The 19,613-nt window shown below is 41.8% G+C and overlaps 3 protein-coding genes across 4 annotated transcripts; 1 reads left to right on the top strand and 2 right to left on the bottom strand.

The window, feature by feature from the left end:
• Positions 1-1,096: 1,096 nt before the first annotated feature.
• ckap4 (cytoskeleton associated protein 4) lies at positions 1,097-3,739 on the top strand. Its single transcript, XM_070929356.1, has 2 exons — positions 1,097-1,414; positions 2,519-3,739. Exons 1-2 carry the CDS (start codon positions 1,097-1,099, stop codon positions 3,737-3,739), a joined length of 1,539 nt encoding a protein of 512 aa, XP_070785457.1.
• A 2,250-nt stretch (positions 3,740-5,989) lies between these two features.
• ikbip (IKBKB interacting protein) lies at positions 5,990-10,567 on the bottom strand. The gene is made up of 5 exons (XM_070929355.1): positions 10,356-10,567; positions 10,151-10,268; positions 8,235-9,128; positions 7,181-7,402; positions 5,990-6,567 (listed from the first exon to the last, which is right to left on the bottom strand). Exons 1-5 carry the CDS (start codon positions 10,565-10,567, stop codon positions 6,010-6,012), a joined length of 2,004 nt encoding a protein of 667 aa, XP_070785456.1. The 3' UTR covers positions 5,990-6,009.
• Positions 10,568-13,629: 3,062 nt separating this feature from the next.
• Positions 13,630-19,025, bottom strand: arfgap3 (ADP-ribosylation factor GTPase activating protein 3). 2 transcript variants are annotated; one of them, XM_070928816.1, is made up of 16 exons: positions 18,894-19,025; positions 18,086-18,204; positions 17,706-17,778; positions 17,443-17,574; positions 17,225-17,305; positions 17,042-17,129; positions 16,859-16,918; positions 16,717-16,763; positions 16,474-16,625; positions 16,237-16,368; positions 16,025-16,150; positions 15,609-15,761; positions 15,058-15,181; positions 14,750-14,837; positions 14,139-14,263; positions 13,630-14,043 (listed from the first exon to the last, which is right to left on the bottom strand). In XM_070928816.1, the coding sequence occupies exons 1-16, from the start codon at positions 18,960-18,962 to the stop codon at positions 14,026-14,028; spliced, it is 1,587 nt and encodes a 528-aa protein (XP_070784917.1). In that variant the 5' UTR covers positions 18,963-19,025; the 3' UTR covers positions 13,630-14,025. The 2 variants fall into 2 exon arrangements, with proteins under 2 accessions (XP_070784917.1, XP_070784916.1); XM_070928815.1 differs by lacking the exon at positions 13,630-14,043 and having other exon boundaries at positions 14,115-14,263.
• Between the last annotated feature and the right edge of the window lie 588 nt (positions 19,026-19,613).

The following is a 19,613-nucleotide window of genomic DNA, read 5'->3' as shown; positions in this document are numbered from 1 at the left end:
ACGCATAATAACAGGAAAAATAACGTGATTTTCTAACGAACCTTAGAGGAAAAAAATGCACATGAGGATTTCATAAAAGTCCTACAGAAATATTATGGAATATTATAACAGTAGCCTTCAGCTGGTGATATAATAGTATGGTATCATACACAAAAAAGAAAAGCACCATGAAAAGAACATCATGTTCATTGACTTTTTAAAAAATATATGAATTCACATTTTTAAAGGAGGAAATGCAATGAAACGACTTTTACTTCTTTGTCTGTGGACGTAGAAGTTAGCTGATGTGTCTGATGAGTCTCTCTGTGTAGAGATGTAACTAGGGGATTTAACAGCAGCCTACAGAGACGAGGCCACAGCTGCCACGTATGAAAGGAGGAGCAAAGTAAAGAGAGGAAACAGCCCCTCCCTGCACCGCTCTGCTTCAGTATGCAGCGCTTACAGAAAGTTTGCATCAGTGTTTTAGAATTGAAGTAAACGTTATGGACGGTTTTATGTCAATAACGTATGGATTGACAGACTTTAGACAATGGTGTCCGTTTGGTGCAACGTTTTATCCCAAGGTGGAGCATCTGTTGTCCTTCACTAGATCATAGTGGCATTTTCTCACTTCAAGTTTCATAAAAAGTGAAATCAACCTCATGTTCATTTTGACAGGGACCTTGTGGGACACTTAAAAGTTGCCTAAACAACCTTTTAAGGGGATGTCGCTGCTGTTGCATCAGTGAGATGCTTCTGCAGAGACTTCACTCTTGTCTGGGTGTATAATAAAGAAAGTCGTTTCTGAAGTAATTATAGAGCAGAAGTGTGATTGCAGTAGAAACCATTCATTGTTTCCTGTGGGTTAATGGTATTAAATTGGACCCATACAGAGCCTGGAGGAGCTGAGCATGGGACAGCCCCCATCCGCATACCTCAACGCGAAAAGCTCCGTGGAAAGACACGACGCGCTCACTGATACGCTGCCGGTCCGGTCAGTGGGCCTGGACTGGGAACACTCTCCATCCACGACTGCAAAAAAAAAAACCCCAGCAGCACTCACTCGCTCTCTTACATCACACACATACACACATATCTCAGCGAGCTCCCACTGACGATGACTGCGAAAAACCGACACAAGAACAGCTCGAGCGAGAAGAGCGCCGCGTCCATCCACGAAGATGCGTCGAAGAAAAGCCAGAAGAGCAGCAGTAACGGGGTGAGTGGCCCCGCAACTCAGGGGCCACGGTCCGGGAGCTGCCTCGGCCTTGTCGCGACTACAGTGTTTTATATTGCGTTATTAGGCGCTGCAGGGTTCGCTGCTTTTTATTTACAGCAAGTGGTGGAGGAAATCCGCCTGACAAGCGCCAGGCATGAGGAGAGCGCACGGAAAAACGCAGAGCTGGGCAGTAAAATGGAGAGCGTCGTCCAACAGGTAGGTAGAAAATGATGGGAATCAGGGGGGAAAGTAGAGTAAAAGTTCCCAAACTTATTCAGAACACCCAGTGAGATACAACCTTTTGTTAGACAAAACTTTGTGTACAATTACATAACTGTCCATATAGTTGCACTGCATGTACTGTTGGGGGTTGGGCCGGTTTGGGGAGCCACAGTGATGGATTTGGTGTCCTCGTACTTTTTCATGGAGCAAACGTCCCACAACTAAAAGTAAAAGCTTCAGACTTGATAAAAAATGAATCATCTCTACATCATTGTTTTCTTTTGTTCAGAGCTGCGCAGTGCAGATAAGGATGAGTTCACACTGTCTCAAGCAGGGAAAGTGTTTTTCTTTGTTTTAGAGAGTAAAAGACCAGAAGTACTAATGTCTGATCATCGACCACTGTTCCAGGAATAAAAATGTTGGCTTGTATAATTGAAGCCCTCTCCTGTTTCATTCATTCTTTCCTCAGTATTAATGTTCCTGGATGTATAACTACACTGAAGATGTAGGCTAGTGCACATATTTACCACCACTGACTTCAGTTGATGTGATGACTCGACTCTACCTATGCAAATGTAAAGGTGCAACGTGTTTGTTATGCTAATTTACGTTGGATGGGAGGTCACTTCTAGAATTTCAAATATTCCACTTAGTGAACTGAATGTGCAACAAGAAATATTTTTAATATGCAAAATATATTTTCTACCATATTCAGTAAGTAATATTTGAACATTCATGGGCAAATTACAAAATTTAGTTGACCTTGAAAGTTCATTCTTGACTTCAGGAATAGCAGTTTTACAAAATAATGTTAACTCAAGGTCCACTTACCAGCATTTTCTTAAGCTTTTAAACACATTGCATAATCTTCATCAGTGAATGGATTTGTCTCAGTTGAGCAAGCCAACTCCTTTACAACTGGGACAACTCAACTCCCTGATGAAGATCATGAGACACAGTGAAAGCTTTGGAAAAGGTTAGTGAGTGGAGCTTGGAGAAGAATATTTTTTCAAACTGCAAAGAGAAGTTTCGTTGCACTTTTAAGAAGAACGAACAATAAACTGCAAAAACTGCAGCTGATCCTGTCTTGCTGTACAGGTGGAGTCTCTGAGGAGCATTGTGGACGGGCTGGAGTCATCACTGGGCATCACACGGGTGGAGCTGGAGGGGGCCGTCAGCCGGATGAAGAGGGGCGAGGTGGAGACGAGGAGGGTGGAGGAGGCCCTTCAGAAGCTCCAGAACGACCTACTCAGGGACCTTTCAGAGGGCATCAACGAGGTGAAGGAGGCCCGAGAGAGGGACTTCTCCTCTCTGGAGAAGACTGTGGAGGAGCGTCTGGCTGAGGTGAGTCAGTCCATCGCAGCCAGCGTGGCAGAGTTCACCGAAGCTCAGGGCGACGCGCAGAGCCAGCTGGCTGATCTCAAGGCCCGTCTAGATGACACAGAAGATCCTGCGCTCATCAAACAGGAGCTCACTGCCATCGTTGATGCTGTGGCTGAAATCAGAACAGCCAGTCAGGCTTCTGATGCCTCAGCCCACTCACTCAGGGAGCAGATAGGTGCTGTAAGGGCGGAGCTCCAGACTCGCAACCAGGAAGTAGCCTCACTGTCTCAGGAAGTGGAAACAGTGAGGTCTGTAGTGCAAGAGACTGTTGGGAATCTGAAGCAGTCGCTGTCTGCAGCCGAGGCCGGCGTCCAGGCTCTGAAGGACAATAGTGCGACACTGGAGAGCGGCGTGGAGCAGGTCGCTGACGCTGTTCGTCATGTGGAGAAGCAGGCGAATGAAGCAGCTGCTCAGGCCAAGAAAAGATCAGATGACCTGGAAGCCAGAGTTAAAGCATCAGAGGAAAGTGGAGATTCACTGTCAGCATCGGTGTCAGACGTCACCACCAAAGTGGAATCCCTATTCGCCAAATATGACACCCATGAAAGCACTCTGGCTGCACAAGAACAGGCAGTGGAGAAAGTCAAAACTGGCTTGGAGCAGGAGATGGAGGCACTGAAAAGCAGCATGGGGGAGCTCCAGTCCAACATTGCCGCTCTGGGTGGTGCCCAGACTAAGCTCACCTCAAAGGACTCCAACCTGGGTCAGCAGGTGAAGGACTTGGAGACGAGGCTCACCACTCTGGAGGGCAGCAGCAGCAGCGGCGTGAAGCCAGAGCAGCTGCAGAGCTTAAGAAGCATAGTGGCTGGCTTGGAAGCCAAAGCAGCCAAGCTAGAAGGCCACGACGCGGCTATTTCTACCCTTCAGGAAGCTCTGCAGGAGACCACACGGACACTGGCAGGCTTGTCCAAAGTCAACGGCAAGAAGGGAAAGTAGGGGTTTTTAGTTAGCAGTGTGACATCAGGACACCAAAACATGGACAATAAAGATTCCCAAACGGTGACCATAACCCACGTTTCCTGTTTTCATGAAGAATTACTTCACGATGTCACGATGTTGCACATTTTAGTAGAACCGTAGCCAATGTGAGGAAAGCTGGGTTAGGTCGGGGGGGGGGGGGGGGGGGGGGGGGGGCAGAGCTGGACTGCTGATCCGTGAATTCAAATCACACTCATTCTGCACTGTAGTTTTTATTTGTTTCTACTATTTTGTTTAGTTAGACTTTACATTTTCTGTGCCAAGGCTGTTTTTATTTTCAACCAAATGCAATAATAAGCTCTTTTTGAGCACTCCTTTGTTTACTCACTACATGTGTTTTTGTTTGTTTTTGTTTTTTTACAAGAATAAAAACTCTAGTTGACCCAAAGCTGAGAAGAATTATTTCTTGGTGTGACCTTATGATTTGTTGCTTTGCATTAGCTGCCTTTACTGTTACATCATGGGTGAAACATTGATTGTATGGGTGGAAATGAAAATTTACACTTATTGATAGGCGTGATACACCCAAGGGCTGCTAAAATCATGTTAAAACCCAACTGCATAATTTGTTTTTCTACGAGTTTTGAACAAATCATTCTGAATGTATTGAGGAAACCTCTCTCATAAAGCTCCATTTATTAAGCAGCACCAGATTATTTAAAATGTGACAAAACATATTACACATGTAAAACTTTGCAGTGGAGTCAAGCAGATGATTCTCCACCTCCTACAGACTGAATACCACATGCTGAGCTCTTTCATCCGCACACAGCGGTGACAGATAACATGTAATTTCCCCTCTTTGAGTGTTGAGTTTTGACTCTCTTCCAGGTGTTCTGCAGAAATGTGCTTCCTTGTTGGAACGACAAGGGTTGCAGTTGTTTGGCCACTTCACCAGGACACTTCAAAGTTATCTATTTAGCTGGAAGGCATTTGGATGCAAACAAACTCACAAAAGAAAGGAATGTAGAGGCCCCAGCAGATGCAAGGAAATGCTCTTAATAGTTTTGGAAACAAACTGGAATTTCATGTCTTGAAACACATCATTGGTAAAAGTGAGGAACTTTGGTCCAAACTGTATGTGAAGTATCATGTGGTTAAAGAGCAAAATGCTGCTTTAAATAAACCAAAACTTTTGACATTTGAGGAAGAGAAAACTGGGGCTTGACCATGTGGAGTTTGAAGCCAGAGGCAACTGGAATGCCTTATTGATGTTCAGATAGTATCGAGATAGTTTGACATTTTGGGAAATACGCTTATTCACTTTCTTGCCGGGATTTAGATGAGAAGATTGATACCACTCTCATGTCTGTTTGCTAAACATGAAGCAGCCAGTTAGCTTAGCATAAAGACTGGAAACAGGGCGAAACAGCTAGCCTGGCTCTGTCAAAAGGTAACAAAAACCGTCCAGAAGCACCTCTAAAGCTCAATAATGAACATGTTGTCTCTTCGTTGTTCAATCTGTACAAAAATCAAAATGTAAAAACAACTTTTTCACTGTTTTATGTGCTGGGCTATTTCTTTGCTGGGACCAATAACTGTAGCTATAACCCAGTAACAACAGTAGCTGTTTCTCCCTGTTTCTAGTCTGCTAGCTGTAGCTTCATATTTACAGCACATAAAGTGAGGCGTATTTCCCAAAAAGACAATATTTTGTGCCCGTACTGAATGCCTTCAAAAAAAGACCATATTAATGCCAAAATATTACATTTGTCAACATTTCCTCCACAACCTCTGAAAAACTCCAATGAGACCCAAGTAGTAATTCAAAATGTAGCATCAGAATCAGTTCACAGTGGCAAAACAATAAACCGGTCAAATCTCAACCAGGTAACTCTAATATAACTTTGTCATGAGCAAACTTCAAAAACATGTTACAACTTTTAGAAATGTTGACAGACCAGCTGCCAGATTGTTCACACTCTTACTTCTTCATGAGTTCAGGGTACCAGCTTTGTGACTATCAGCGTTTGGTTCACAAAGTTTCATATTTATTGAATTTGTAGTAAAACGGTTTATTTCAAGCAGTAGTGCGCATGTGCCGAACGTGCATGCAGCCTGTTACAATCGCTCCTGTCTGTTTTCTTATTTTTCTTACTTTTTTCCTTTGTATAATTTCCCCTCTGGGATCAATTAAGTATTTCTGATTCTGATAGTATGACAGTTGACCAGATGTAAAAAAAAATAATAAAAAAAAAACAGCCAAAAGAAGTGTTGAAGTGTGCAGCTCATGTTGGCCTGTGCATCTCTCCAATATCAGCTATTTCACGAACCTGTTTAGTTGTAACACTTAAATCTCCCTCTACTGCAGTGAGGTTAGCCAGTGTCTGTCTGAGCTCAGCGATCTCCTGCTCTCTCTTGGTGAGATCCTCTGCCAGCCTTCCTATCCGCAGAGTCAGGTCTGACAGCTGAGGCTCAAACCCACCAAAGTCCCTTTTAATGGCAGCGACTTTTGGTTTAAGGTCACTGGCAAAGGTCACTGTTCTTATCAGACGAGCTCTCCCGCTCTCTAGCTCCCTCAAGCGCTCAGAGATCTGTTCGTCAGCGGTGGTGAGTTCAGGGATGCGTCTGCGGAGCTGATCTAGGGCCTGAGTGTTGCGTTCAGACGCAGCACGGAGATTTGAGACTCGATCGATGCTGTTGGCCAGCACATCCCCGATGCGTTTCACCATATTGCGCTCCACCTGAGTGGCCTTGTCTTCCAGCTCCCCCACCTGAGTCAGCAGAGACTCCAGCTCAGACTGCAGGCCATCCATCCTGCGCACGTCTGTCCTCACTGACGCCACCTACAGGGGGAATACAGAAGAACAGAGGCTGACAAACCATTTCCAAATGGCAACAGGAAAAATGTTTCTCAGAGGGCTCTCCTACAGCCACTGAAGGTAATAATGAATAAATAACTCTCCTGAACAGAACCCGCAGCAGAAACCAGCTCATTTACCCTTCACTATTATTTGGAGGTGCCAAATTGCATGAAGTTGCTTCATGCATTTAGTTACACATGTTGTGACTCTGTGTGCGGGAAACAAAGTGACAACCTCTTGAAATGTTCAATTTTTTTTGTAAAGCTGCAATGATTAGTCGACCAACAGAAGAAGAATCGGCAACTATTCTGATTATCGAATAATCTTTTTAGTAATTATTAAGCAGACAAAAATGTGAAACTTTTGAATTTGGATTTTAAGCTTTTCTGTGTCTTATGTGATAGTAAACTAGTACTAGTGATAGTAACCTTTGGATTTTGGACTGTTGATCGGACAAAATAAGACATGTGAAGACGTCCCCGTGGGCTCTAGGAAATTTCAAGGGGCAGTTTTTACAATTTTTGAATCACGGGTGGAACTGGCATATGCCAAAAGACCCTCCTCTCTTTTCTCACAACAAAACAATCTGACATACCTTGTTGGAAAAATCCTTTGTGATGGCTGAGGTGCGCTCTTCGATCTGTCCCACGGCGTCTCTCAGTGCGCTCAGGCTGGTCTGAAGCTGAGCTCGTTTCTCAGTCAGCCCAGAGGCCCACTCCTTCAGCCGGTTCACGTCCTGCTCAAAACCCTCCAGCTGAGGCTGCAGGGCCCCCCGCTGACCCCCGAGACCCTCCAGCATCGGCTGGATGCTTTCGCACTGAAACAGGACATACAGCACATGATAGATACAACAGCTGTATGTTTGTGTTTCAGGAGAGAGAAACTAGAGCCTCAGTACACAAGAGGATTAAACAGGAGAACAACACAAAGTTGTACAAATAAGAGCTTTTCAATAAAAAAGGTGATTTTATTAAATAAGTTCAGTGATAAAATGACAGGTGAAATGTTATAGTAATCAAAAACATGAAGATTTATTAAACATCTACAAAAGCTACTCCTCGAAGATAACACTGACAGAGATGTAGTTCAGGGGTGCAACTAGCAATTATTTTCATTATGGATTATTTTCTTGAATTAATCGTTTGGTTGTCCATCATATACATTCAAATTGCTTGTTTTCCCCCCAAACAACAATTCAAAATCTAGAAATATCCAACAAATCTGTAGAATTCAGAAGGTAGAATTAGACAACGTTGGGAACTTTTGCCAGAAAAATAAGTTTTTGACGATTAATCGATTGTCAGAATAGTTGCCAATCGATAATCTAGTTTATATCTGGCAAGACTGCCGTAGATTTTCATAAATAACAGTATCAGTGCAAATGGCTGGTTTGAGAGTGATGGGGCATGTTTCATACACTTACTAAAGAAACCTGAATGTGTCACTCCATATTAAAATACATTCTTGATTGTACAGTGCATGTACACCAGCGTTCATCTTGAAATTAATGAACTTTTATGTAATGATGGTCACAATCTTCTGACATTAAACTGAGGTACACATATTTAAATACATTAATACTGAACTTTTACAGCAAATGGTAACACAGGGCCACTCCTTTTCCCTGACTCAAAACTATGACATCATTCAGTGAGGTCATCGTAAACAGGTTGAGTTGTTTCATCATCTTTTTCCCACTCTTCCTCCTCATCATCATTCCATCCTTCCTCCTCCAGAGCGCCAGAGTCCTTGTGGCTGTCCACTGTATTTTCCCTCAGCACCATGGTGAGTTCACGGACTGCCTCTTTAACCACCGACAACTCATTCTTCATCTTGAGGATGCTGTTTTGAGCCTGCAGGGTGTCCAGCTCCTGTCTGATCTCAAGGATTTCATTGAGTGCTTTCAGCATGTTGTCCTCAGCCCCAAACACCTGCAACGTCACCTCTTCCAGTCGTTTCTCCGCCCCGCTCAGATCACTTCCCAGCCTCAGGATGGAGCGCACAGCTGCCTCTACCTGGGGCAGGTGCTCTTCACACTCCTGCGCCCGGGGAATGTGCTCCTGGAGCTGCGAGCTGAGCTCGGCCTCCCTCTTGTTAAGGCTGCTGATCTGCACCTCCAGGTTGTGGATCTGCTTGGTGTTCCAGTCCAGCTGATCCTGCGCCCGCTTGGTGTCGTCTTCCTCTGTGCGCTCCATAACTCTGGCGTTCCTCTTTGTGCTGTCCTCCAGCTCCTCCAACCTCTCTGCCAGTAACCGGGCCCTCCGCTCGGCCTCGTTCACCCGCTCAGTGGCTCCGGCGTGAGATTCCCGTGACTCGGCCTTGAGGGCAGCCAGGTCAGAGGTGATGGCGGCCAGTCGCTCCTGCCACGTCTCCGTCACATTGAGGAAGTGGGCGTTGACAGTCTGCAGGTCACGGGAGGCGGAGTTCTCGTCGGCCTGCATCGCCATGACGGCAGCGTGGAGGGTGGAGATGTCCTGCTGGAGTCGTGTTGCCAAGGAGGCGGTGGAGAGCGCTTCTTGTAGGTCATCCTCAGAGGCGGCAAGCTGCAGCCGCAACACAAAACAGGAGGGCTGTTTCTGTGGGAGCTCTATGGTCCTCAGTATTCATATACAATAGATACCGCAGGAAACAAAGCGCATGCATACACAAAGGCGTTGTGTACAAGATGCAAGAAGACAAGTTGTGCTCAGTTGAAAGTAGTTTTTCTTTTCAAAGAACAAACAATTTAGCATGCAGAGTGTTTTATATGATTTAAGGTAACACTTTTGACCTGAAACCCCTTAGAATAAAGTAAAGTCTGCCTGCGACCCCATCGTCATAGGCTGCATATGTTTATGAGCTGTCAGAGGTGGTTTTTCCTTCCCCAGGTTGTTCCATTTGAATTGTTTTTAATGGAGCTGAATAGGTAAAACTATCCAGAATTTCACAAGAAAAGCAAAGATACAAGAATAACCAGTGTGAACCAGTCATTTACCTACTGTATTCATTCCCTTCTCACTAAACCAAATTTAAACTATCTACTCAAATCATTATTAACTTGTATTTCCAACTTTAAAGCTAAAAATGAAAACAATTTTTTTTTAAAACTCAAATTACACAAAGAAAAAACAGACAATTTGGATTTTATTTGCTAATTTTTCCAAATATTTTGGATCTCTGCCTCCACCCCAATACAACTGAGGTGCATGGGATGTAATCTGTGGTGCACAAACTAATGAAAACTAACACTTAAAAAATTCAACAGCAACATCTCTTCCCAGAGAGTGCGTCCCTATTACTCTAAATAATCCAAAGAAGACACTGTCAACAGTTTATAGGGACTATGTCTTCAGTAGAAAGCACTTCCAGTGAAAACTCAATTCATTTAATGCTGTGAGCACCACAAATTAAATTCCCAGACACCAACATCTTAAAACCTGGCCACATAAAACCACATTTGTCTGCATGACTGGATGCCACTGGGGGTTAACTGATAAAGTGCTTTGTAATTTGGGTGAATTGACCCTTTAAAGATCCCATTCCTCAAAGCATCTCAAGGACCTGTTCCACTATAGACCAAACGTACCTTTTTAGACACCTTCAGGACGTCTTCCTCCATGTCGAACAGACTTGAAGTCTTTCCCTGTAGAAAATTGTACTTTTCTTCAATTTCGGAAAACCTCTCATTCTGTTGTAGCACCACCCTGAAACCCAGAGACATGTCGGACTTTAGAGGACCACTAGACAAGAACTCTTTATGAAAATACACTTACCAGGTTTTGTGGACTTACCAACTCAGAGCCCCGCATGCTGCAAGCGACAATAAGCACATTATACTTCTAACATCCAGACTCGAAGACGCATTATTAGCTCCTGCGTTGTTTCCAGCTTCTGTCTTCACTTTTTGCGCTTCATCTTTGCCATTTGCAGTCGACGTTTCGGACACTTCATCACTTTGCTTTTGTGACTGAGTCTTCCTCCGCTGCTTTACTTCAGTAGGCATGTTAGCACACTGTTGGTAACTTTTACTGTGAAGGACTTAAACAGGCCTAACAGTAAAGAAGAAGTCTAACCAGCTATTCGTTAAGTTGCAGAGTAAAATAAAAAACTTCTTTCAGACCTAAGTTCATAATTTAGGGCACTAAAATGACAGAAAGTATAATTAACGGCTGTGTTTTGAGTGTTTTACCGTTACACACGGTCCTTTAGCTTGACCCTGTTCCTTAGAAAAATGGCGCCTTCAAGTGCTCATCGTAAGCTCGTACAAACACTTGCAGCTGAATCACTTAGTTAAAAACTCCAAAACTGTAACTGTAACAAATTTCGCCACTGGATGGATGTTTTCTCTTTCACCTCAGGCGACACAATGGTTTTACACAAAACTACAATTTTCAGTCGCGTTTGCCAATTTGTTTGATCGTTAAACTGAGAGCCAATCTTTAACGATCATCGTTCCGACAGCGCAGGGAGCACCGTAAACGCCTCAGCCAGCCACGTAAGCGGCTGCCAGCATTTGTCCTGAAGGTGGCCATGCTGGATTAATGATGTCTTCCAACTGGAGCTGAAACAATGAATCGATTGACTGATGGGCAGAAAAATTAATTGGCAACAATTTTGATGGTGAACTAATCGTTTAAGTAATTTATTTAGCAAAAATACCAATCATTTTGCTGCTTTCCTCTGTTAATATAATTGTAAATTGGGCGTTTTGGACAGTTGTTGGGACAAAACAAGACATTTGAAGACATCGCCTTAAAACATTTTGGACCCTTTATACTATTTCTTACAAACTAAACAATGAATCAGTTAATCATTCAGAGAAACACACATTTTTGTGCAGTGCAGCCACAAAATGACCAGGCAAAAGAGTTTAGGCACAAGCCATTTATTTGGCATGTTTTCAAAAATTCTTACTTACATGTTGAGTGTCAAAATATGTCAAAACTTGATTATCAGTAGCTTTCTATAAATTCAAAGCCCTATACAGCATCGTACGTAGCAGTTCTCAGTATTTATTGAACAATTATGTTATTCCAATTATTATTTAATGGCTGGGTTTCAATAGCCATATGCTATCTTGTATTCAGGATGTGTCTGTCAGCCTACTAACTGCAAGGGCCATGCAAATTACACAAGCTACTCTTATTCTATGAAACAATTAACAATATTCAGTATACAATACAGCAACAGCAGAAGACACACGCAATCTCACAAAGATCAACAAAATACAATAAGTCTAACATGGACGCATCGTCAACTTAAGAGGGAAAGGTTCAATTGCAATACAGTACATTCAAGCAAAAGCTGCCATGAGCAATTTCTAACAAATGATGTGCAAAAAGGTAACTAGATGTCTCCACAATATTGCAATATGAGTGCGTGTTAATCAGAGATCTTTGGACTAAGGCATAGAGTGATGGAGTAAACAAATATTTGGTCATTGAAGGATCTACAACTTTAACATTGCCCTCTTTTAGTGTTTCATTAACAACTCAAATCAAACTCCTGAGAAGCATAAACAGTACAGAAATTGCTTGGTAATATAATCATCCAGTTCCCGATCAGGACTTTAAAAACTCCTTAATTCCTTAACTCTGCACAATTAGATATCTGAAGTAGCATTTTTAGCATCATGGCAAACTTTACTTAAATGCTTAAGTACAAGCTGATAAGCAGATATCATGTTGCTTTTCTGTTGATTTTAAATGTCAAATCCAAAATCACACTATAGCACCACCTGTAGTGCTACAATTACCTTGGCAGTATGCTACAGCAACACAAACACTAACTTTGAAGGCTTTAAAGGGAATCTTTACATTCATATATTAAGTGGACAGTGGGGCCTGAAAGCTACAAAGAGGTACCACCGCATCAGCAAATACTAGCCTTCAAGATTCTCAATTAAATTAAATACCAAAATGGGCAACGTAGTTAGTCCCCGCAGACGTGTAAACACAAATACCAACAAAAAGCAGCTCCAAATCAAACCAAAACATCATCAAAAGGCACCGCTCTAAATTCAATAAATCTGCAGGTTAGAGTGTTGACCATGTTCTTGTTTACAACGTCTTCAAATGTGTAATTGCAAGCAACTGCATTGAGAAAAGCAAACAACAAAAGTTAATACATAGTGCAACGAACCTACATGGAGGAGGGTCAGTCTAGTGCTGTAGTGATTAAGTTGATTGCTTAACAGGTTGTCGTCTGCTTTTATTTATTTATTTATTTTTTGGAATAGACTCAGATGAGAAGATTGATGCCACTCTCACATCTGAGAGCCAGCAGTCAGTTAGCTTAGCTTAGCTTATCTTAGCTTAGCGTAAAGACTGGAAACCAGGGGTAAACAGCTAGGCCCGGCTCTGTAATAAAATCCACCTACAGTACAAACACCTCAAAAGCTCATTAAGAAACACATTATATCTTATTTGTTTAATCCATACAAAAAGCCAAAGTATTGGTGGGCGGATTTGTTACCGTCAGAGAGAGCCAGACTAACTGTCCCCCCCCCCGTTTCCAGTCTTTATGCTAAGCTAAGCGGCTGCTGGCTACAGCTTCATATTAAACGGACATATATACGATGAGAGTGGTATCAATCTTCTCATCTAACTCTCTCCATGGAAGCGAATGAGCATATTTCCCAAAATGTCGAACCTTTCCTTCAAACTTACTTTTTGATAGCTGCTTAGGCTTCATGACATCTTGTCGATTTGTAACTACAGATGCATGGCCTATGGAAAAAAACAAAACAAAAACATAACTATAATTATGAAGCTTATGTTCTAATGAGCTAATGAGGCCAATTTACACAACTGATATTAAAGGCAATTAAGAAATATATGTCTGCCCCCCCCCAAGGCCTCTATCAGGTTTTGGTCCTTCAGTGGAAGAGCAAACATAAGTGCACTTTGGGGACGGAAAGGACACTTTCAAACCTGTGGGAATGTGCAAAAAAGCACAATACGATGCTACAGAGTGCATGTGATGAGCAACAAATGTTTTGTCTCCACTGCTTTTTTTTAATTTATTTTTTTACCTCAACTAAAGGAATCAAAAAGCAAATCCCTCCTTCAAAACAACATAAACCATCTCAGACTGCTACATACAGTATTTCTAAATATTTAAATCCCAAGAGCTAAAAGCAAACTAAGTAATAAACTGCAAAGTAAATATTCTTCATAACTGAACTATACACATAGATCTCCCTTCAAGATGCCAGCAGGGGAACAGAATTCCACTGGAAATGTTGTGCTTTGGCCACCTTGTATATACATTATCTAATAAAAAACTAGATATGGATGTATACATGGTAAATTGGGGGTAAATTTTGCAGATTTTCCCACAGCACTGATATTTCTCCTTCTTTCACTCCCCAGATGAGTAACCACCACTCACTGGGAAACTTATCTGACTCTGTGAAACAGAGGACGACTATGAGGGTGCTGAATCCAAGAGGAGACACACTCAAGTACTGTAGTGATCCTGGATAAAAAAGAAATTACATTATCAGAACTTGAATTTATGTTTGTCAGAGATGTTCAAATGATCTTGATTTAAGTGCTGAATTTCAGACAAACCTGAATTGAGCTAACTACTCCACTGGCCATGACGGAGAGTTTTCCTGCCACTGAGCGCACTCCCAGTTTGAGCTGCGACATGTCAGGAGCACTGGGCAGCACGTTGGTCAGACGGTACGAGCTTGCTGGGAACACAAGACAAACAAAGAGAGTCAGAAAGACAGACAGGGAACTGGACTCTGTCCACTGGGAAAAAACACCTTTGACAAAAGAACTAGTATAACTCTCTAATTTAAATGAATTTAGAGTTTAAATATACACATCTTTGTGATGGAACAGAAAATTACAAAAATCATCCTTGTATAGAAATTTGGAGATTGTGCTAATGAGGAAATCTCATGGAGGCGCTTGCAAAAGTGGCATTCATCAAGTTTGTTTGTGCAGTTAACAGTTTACAGAAAGCTTAGGACAAGTTTAGGACAAGAATCCCAATTTTTTTTGCATGAGGCTCAATGTGTCTTTGTGTAATTACTCAACATTTATTTATACACAACTGACAAGCAGTACAGGGAAACACATACAGCCGTAACAATAGCACTCATTTAAAAAGGTAAGTAAATCATGTATTGAATAGTTTGTGCAAAGGCAGTGATGGTGCAGTAGTCTCTTACCAGTCTGTTTCTTTGGATCATCAAAAAGGTCTGATGAACTTATAGCGGCGCTCCCAGCAAATCTTTCCAGTCGTGTTTTGGCCTCATACTAAAGAAAAGAAACAGACACATTTTTAACACAAGTTGTTTTGGGAACATTCAAGCTTAGCTCATAGAGTACTTTTCAAAGTTTTTGTAATTTGTGTGTACACTTAGAATTACAGTACAAATATAAAGCAAGTGTCCAAGTCAACTCTAATCATGCACAACACAATATATACAGTTTAGACAACATGTGAAAGGGTAGGATGCATGTTGTCATTGTTTACCTCGGAGTTGTCTTGTTTTCCAAAGTACATGTCAGAAGAGATGGCTTTCACATCTCCAAACTTTATCCGAGCTTCTCCGGTGTCGGAGACTGCTACTGGATCTGGTTTTCTTCTGGATGTGGGCCTGATGGCAAGCAATGATTACAAATGAAAACAATTATGATATGATAACATAAATAAACACTTACCAATAGCTGTATATTCTATTCAGCCGTCAAGTGTACACACTGACATACACAAGGGAGTCTAAACATTTCATTATCATCTGACAACCTGACATTTACATTATAACACCTACATTAGATAAATGTATTTACATTTGTTTTCACGTGTAAAACAAAACTTAATTTTGTTAGTTTTAAATTACTATAATAATAATAAAAACTATATGATTTCACTGAAATTTGATAAATGCTAACTTACAGTACCATGCAGTGAGTGTAGCAGAGCAAAACGGTACTACTGTATCAAACAACAACAGTAAGTCATGAGGACTCTGTTACAGTGACAGCAACAGGATGTACATGACATTAAAACACACAATATCCTACCTGTCGTTCAGCGATGATATTTTGGAGCTCAAGTAGAAGTCCGGCTCTGGTTTCTTGCTCTCCTTCATCCAGCCTCCTCCGTCGCCTCCATCATCCCACCGCGAGGAGAAATGATCTGAGGTTTCTGCTTGATCCTCAAACCGGGACAAGACCCTAAAGAAGGAAGTTCAGAATGTCAGGTGAAAAGATGTCGTGCATTGATTGCAATGTGTGAAAAACTCAAAGGGCTTCGCTGCCATCCAGACACAGTACTGCCAAACCTGTGTATGAATACTGACATTGACTTAGAATATGTCCAGAAAATTGTTAAATCAATTCAGACTATTAAATAACTTGCTTTAACCTATAAATAATATTCATAGTAATATAAACATGTTACGTGAAAAATTATAATAATGAAAATTTCTCTATCTGACCTAGAGCTGAAGGACCCTTCATCATCATCGTCGTCAGTGAACCGTCGTCCTTTAGTGGTCTTGGTCCCCTTTGGATTCTCCTGCTGGATGATGTGCATGTCCGATGTCACAGAGTGAGACACTCCACTACAGAGAAGAGTATAAAACGACAATAAGAAACAGGGTTTAAATCAGCTACAGGATGACTAGTATTCGTCTCTCTATTGTCGTACCTCCTCATGCCCAGACCCATGCCCAGTCTCTCGGCTTGCTCCTTCTTCTTCCCCTCTAATCCCTTCAACTTCTGCTCCTCCATTTTCCTCTGCTGCTCGAGATCTTTACAGGCCAGTCGCAGGGATGGAGCGCTGCGGAGGAGGAACGCAAGTAAGCAGCAGCTTTAGTGACCGCAAAAAAATGGGTTTAAAAACATCAAAAATAGTAAAGAAAGACAAAGAAGTAAAGACACGTACATGGATTCCTCATGTTGAATACTCTTCTTGCCAGCAGGAGTGCCCTCTTCTTTCTCTCTGAGCTTGTCGGCAGCTTGAGCCTTCTTCTCCAGCTCTGAGAAGCTCTTACTGCTAACCTTCTGAGCACCCAGACCACCCTTCTTAGAGGCCAACTAGGAGCAGACACATTTTACAAAACACACTATGAATACAATAATGCGTTCTGTCCAACCAGAAGTTTAGAACAATATAATGAGTACATACTGTTTTCTTGGCAGCAGCCGGCTTCTTCTTAAGAAGAGAGGAAAGCTCTGGAGAGATCGAAGGACAGTTTAGCAATGATTCATACTCAAATAAAGGTCTTTAAATAAATGGAAAATCCTAAACATGAAGAATATAAACCAACCTGGATTTGCTTTCGGAGAAACACTCAGCATCTCCACACTAGGTCCCTCATCTGGATTACCTGAGAAGGTTCAACATATGTGTGTTGAGCCACATGAACGGTACTGAGATAAATACAACAAGTGCACGTTTGTATTTTGTGGTCTTTCTGTATGTTACATTGTTCAGGAGAAACACTGAATACCATTACTGTCTTTTTCCGGGGTTAAAGGATTCTCTGATGTGGAGGAGCTGAGACACATTTTGGGTGTGTTCACAGTTTCAGGAACAGCCTGGGCATTAAACAGGCACACGTGGTGGAATTAATAATCTCCTGTCACAGTGTAGGTATCCAACAAACAGATATGTGGATGAAATATATCTATACCTGTGAATGCAGACTGAAGAAATCCACCTGCTTGTCGTCTGGTGATGTTGGGGAGAGAGGAGCCTGACTGTCAAGCCACAACTGTACAGAAGAAGAGCAGCTATCTGTTAAAGATATATTATCTGCAAAGTGATAAGAGGTACTACACAGGAAGTTTTTTTGGAGCAACTTGTAAGTGTAGGATGTTTTAAGGACAGTAAAAAACATGTCTGCATTACCTCAGTGCCATGGCGTCTGGTAGCTTGTGTGGCCAAAGTCTTTATCTTCTCTCTGTACAGCTGAGCAGCTCGGCTGTTGTACTTGGCATTGGCAGCACTGCTTGTGCACCCGTGTTGATTGAAAAATGCAATCTGCCATGCGAAGGTCAGAACAGAGACAGGGAGGCAGACAAGAAGAATTGAGTTAAATTATGTGCATGTTACGCAATGCTAGGACTTCAATGTGTTGATAATGTGCTGATATTCTGCCTTCAGGTACTGACCGCACTGGCATTGCCTCCCACTTGCATACATCTTAGCTGAAACCATGACCAATTAAAATCCAGCTCAGTGGACCTGTGTAACACAACAATGTCGGTATTTGAACAAACCTTGAATTTCTATGACAAAGGACAAACTGCATCTCTCCCTACCTTTGTTTCTCCTGTCTGGATTTTTCCATTCATCTTAAAAAAACGTGTTTTTTTTGCTAATCAATTAAGGAACTTTTCTAAGGTCAGACATATATTATCTTTTAAAAGCTGCTGCTGAGAAATGAATCCATGCTTTTGTGTTTTAGTGACTAGATTACTGTAATTCATTATTATCATCCTAAAAGCTTTTTTTGTTTTGAAAAGTGTTATATAAATAAGTCCTGACTTACCTGATGAAGGACAGGTGAACCCCAAGAGACCTGTGTGTCCCAGAGCAATCTATACATAGGAATACACCATAGGTGATGCTGGCCCAACTGGGGTTTTTAACGGAGCAGTCAAAGCAAGCCTAGGGGGTTGAGAGAAGAAGAAACGCATATAAATAAAGCTTTATCTCAAAATATAACAAACTAAGCCTGTTCCAACTCCCTCCTCATTCATGATCATGATCATAACTTGAAAATCAATCAAAGAGACGTGGAAGCAAACAATGTGAAGGGTGTTTGTCAGATTACAACAACAACAACAACTGCGTAACCATGAAGGTCTGAAGTGCACGTTGCCTGTGAAGTTGGCTGGCAGTTTCAAACAGCTGTTGGTGAAGTGGGTTGAATTTCGCACTGATTCTTACTGGTAGAGGGAAAAGCACACTTCCTTTGAGCTTATCATTCAAGATGCATGCACTACTGTCTTACATTTTTTCCAAAATGTACCTAAAGCGAATGAAAATGAAGCCTAAACAAACGCGGCTAAAGTCAACTGTCAAAATGTAGCTAGCTAAGGTGTCAGCCACTTGGCTAGCGATGTGTGTCGCAAGTTTTCTGACATATTATTCTCATGCAAATGTTACCAGGACACAGTTAGAGTCTGTCAACTAAAACCGACCCATTTTAAACACGACTCGTATCAGCTAGGTGTTAAATTAAGCTGGTAAATTAAAGCTAGCCTTGGCGGTCCTCAAAGTGCGACGTGTCAGGTATTTAGTTCGGCTAACTTCCTTGTTGAAGAGAGGAACGTTAGACCGTCTGAAACTCTCACCTTATTCGTAGGAACGGAGCGAAGTCGCTTAAAAATAGCGGAGATATCCTGCTTGCTGGGCTCTGACATTGTTCTATCTGTTGGTAATACCTGGCGGTTAAAGAAGTAGCATGAAAAACAGCCCTGTTTTTCCTCAATAATAACCGAATACGACACGTCAGTAGGAGAACATCATGGTCTGGCTCTGATTGGATGATAATGACTCGTGGTTATGTTATTGTAGCAAGGGCTTCTGGGTAATGTAGTTACATTTGCATCTGAAGCACCAGTCATGTTTTCACAGTGGAGGAGGAAGTATTTAGATCCGTAAGTACTTTTTGTGAAGGATGGCCATATGTTTATAAACATTATATAGATAATCTATAGATATGCTTGAGTAGGCCATGTAGGGTTACATCAACTTTTAATTCAAGTTTACCTGTCTGCATCGACTTTGTGTCTCTACATCTAAATAACACAGATATAATTAGAATTTCTTACCCCTCTGCTTTCCAAGTGGTTTAGAGGAATGCACATTCCTAAACTCAACTCATAGCTTTTGGCAAAATTTATGAGATATTTTGGCCTTTTGGGTAACTTCACCAATTTAATCCTTAGTCATGACCACGCTGTTAAGCTCACCGAAATGTTATAATTTATTGTCAAAAATGTGTGACACTAAAATGGAAATCAGAAGACCCTTCACCAGTTGGACATCAGACAAATGTGAAATAAAAACAA

The sequence above is a fragment of the Enoplosus armatus genome, chromosome 22 (genome assembly GCF_043641665.1).
Source record: "Enoplosus armatus isolate fEnoArm2 chromosome 22, fEnoArm2.hap1, whole genome shotgun sequence".
NCBI classification, from domain to species: domain Eukaryota; kingdom Metazoa; phylum Chordata; class Actinopteri; order Centrarchiformes; family Enoplosidae; genus Enoplosus; species Enoplosus armatus.
The sequence above is the reverse complement of the archived record's forward strand: the minus strand, read 5'-3'. Positions and strand labels throughout refer to the sequence as shown.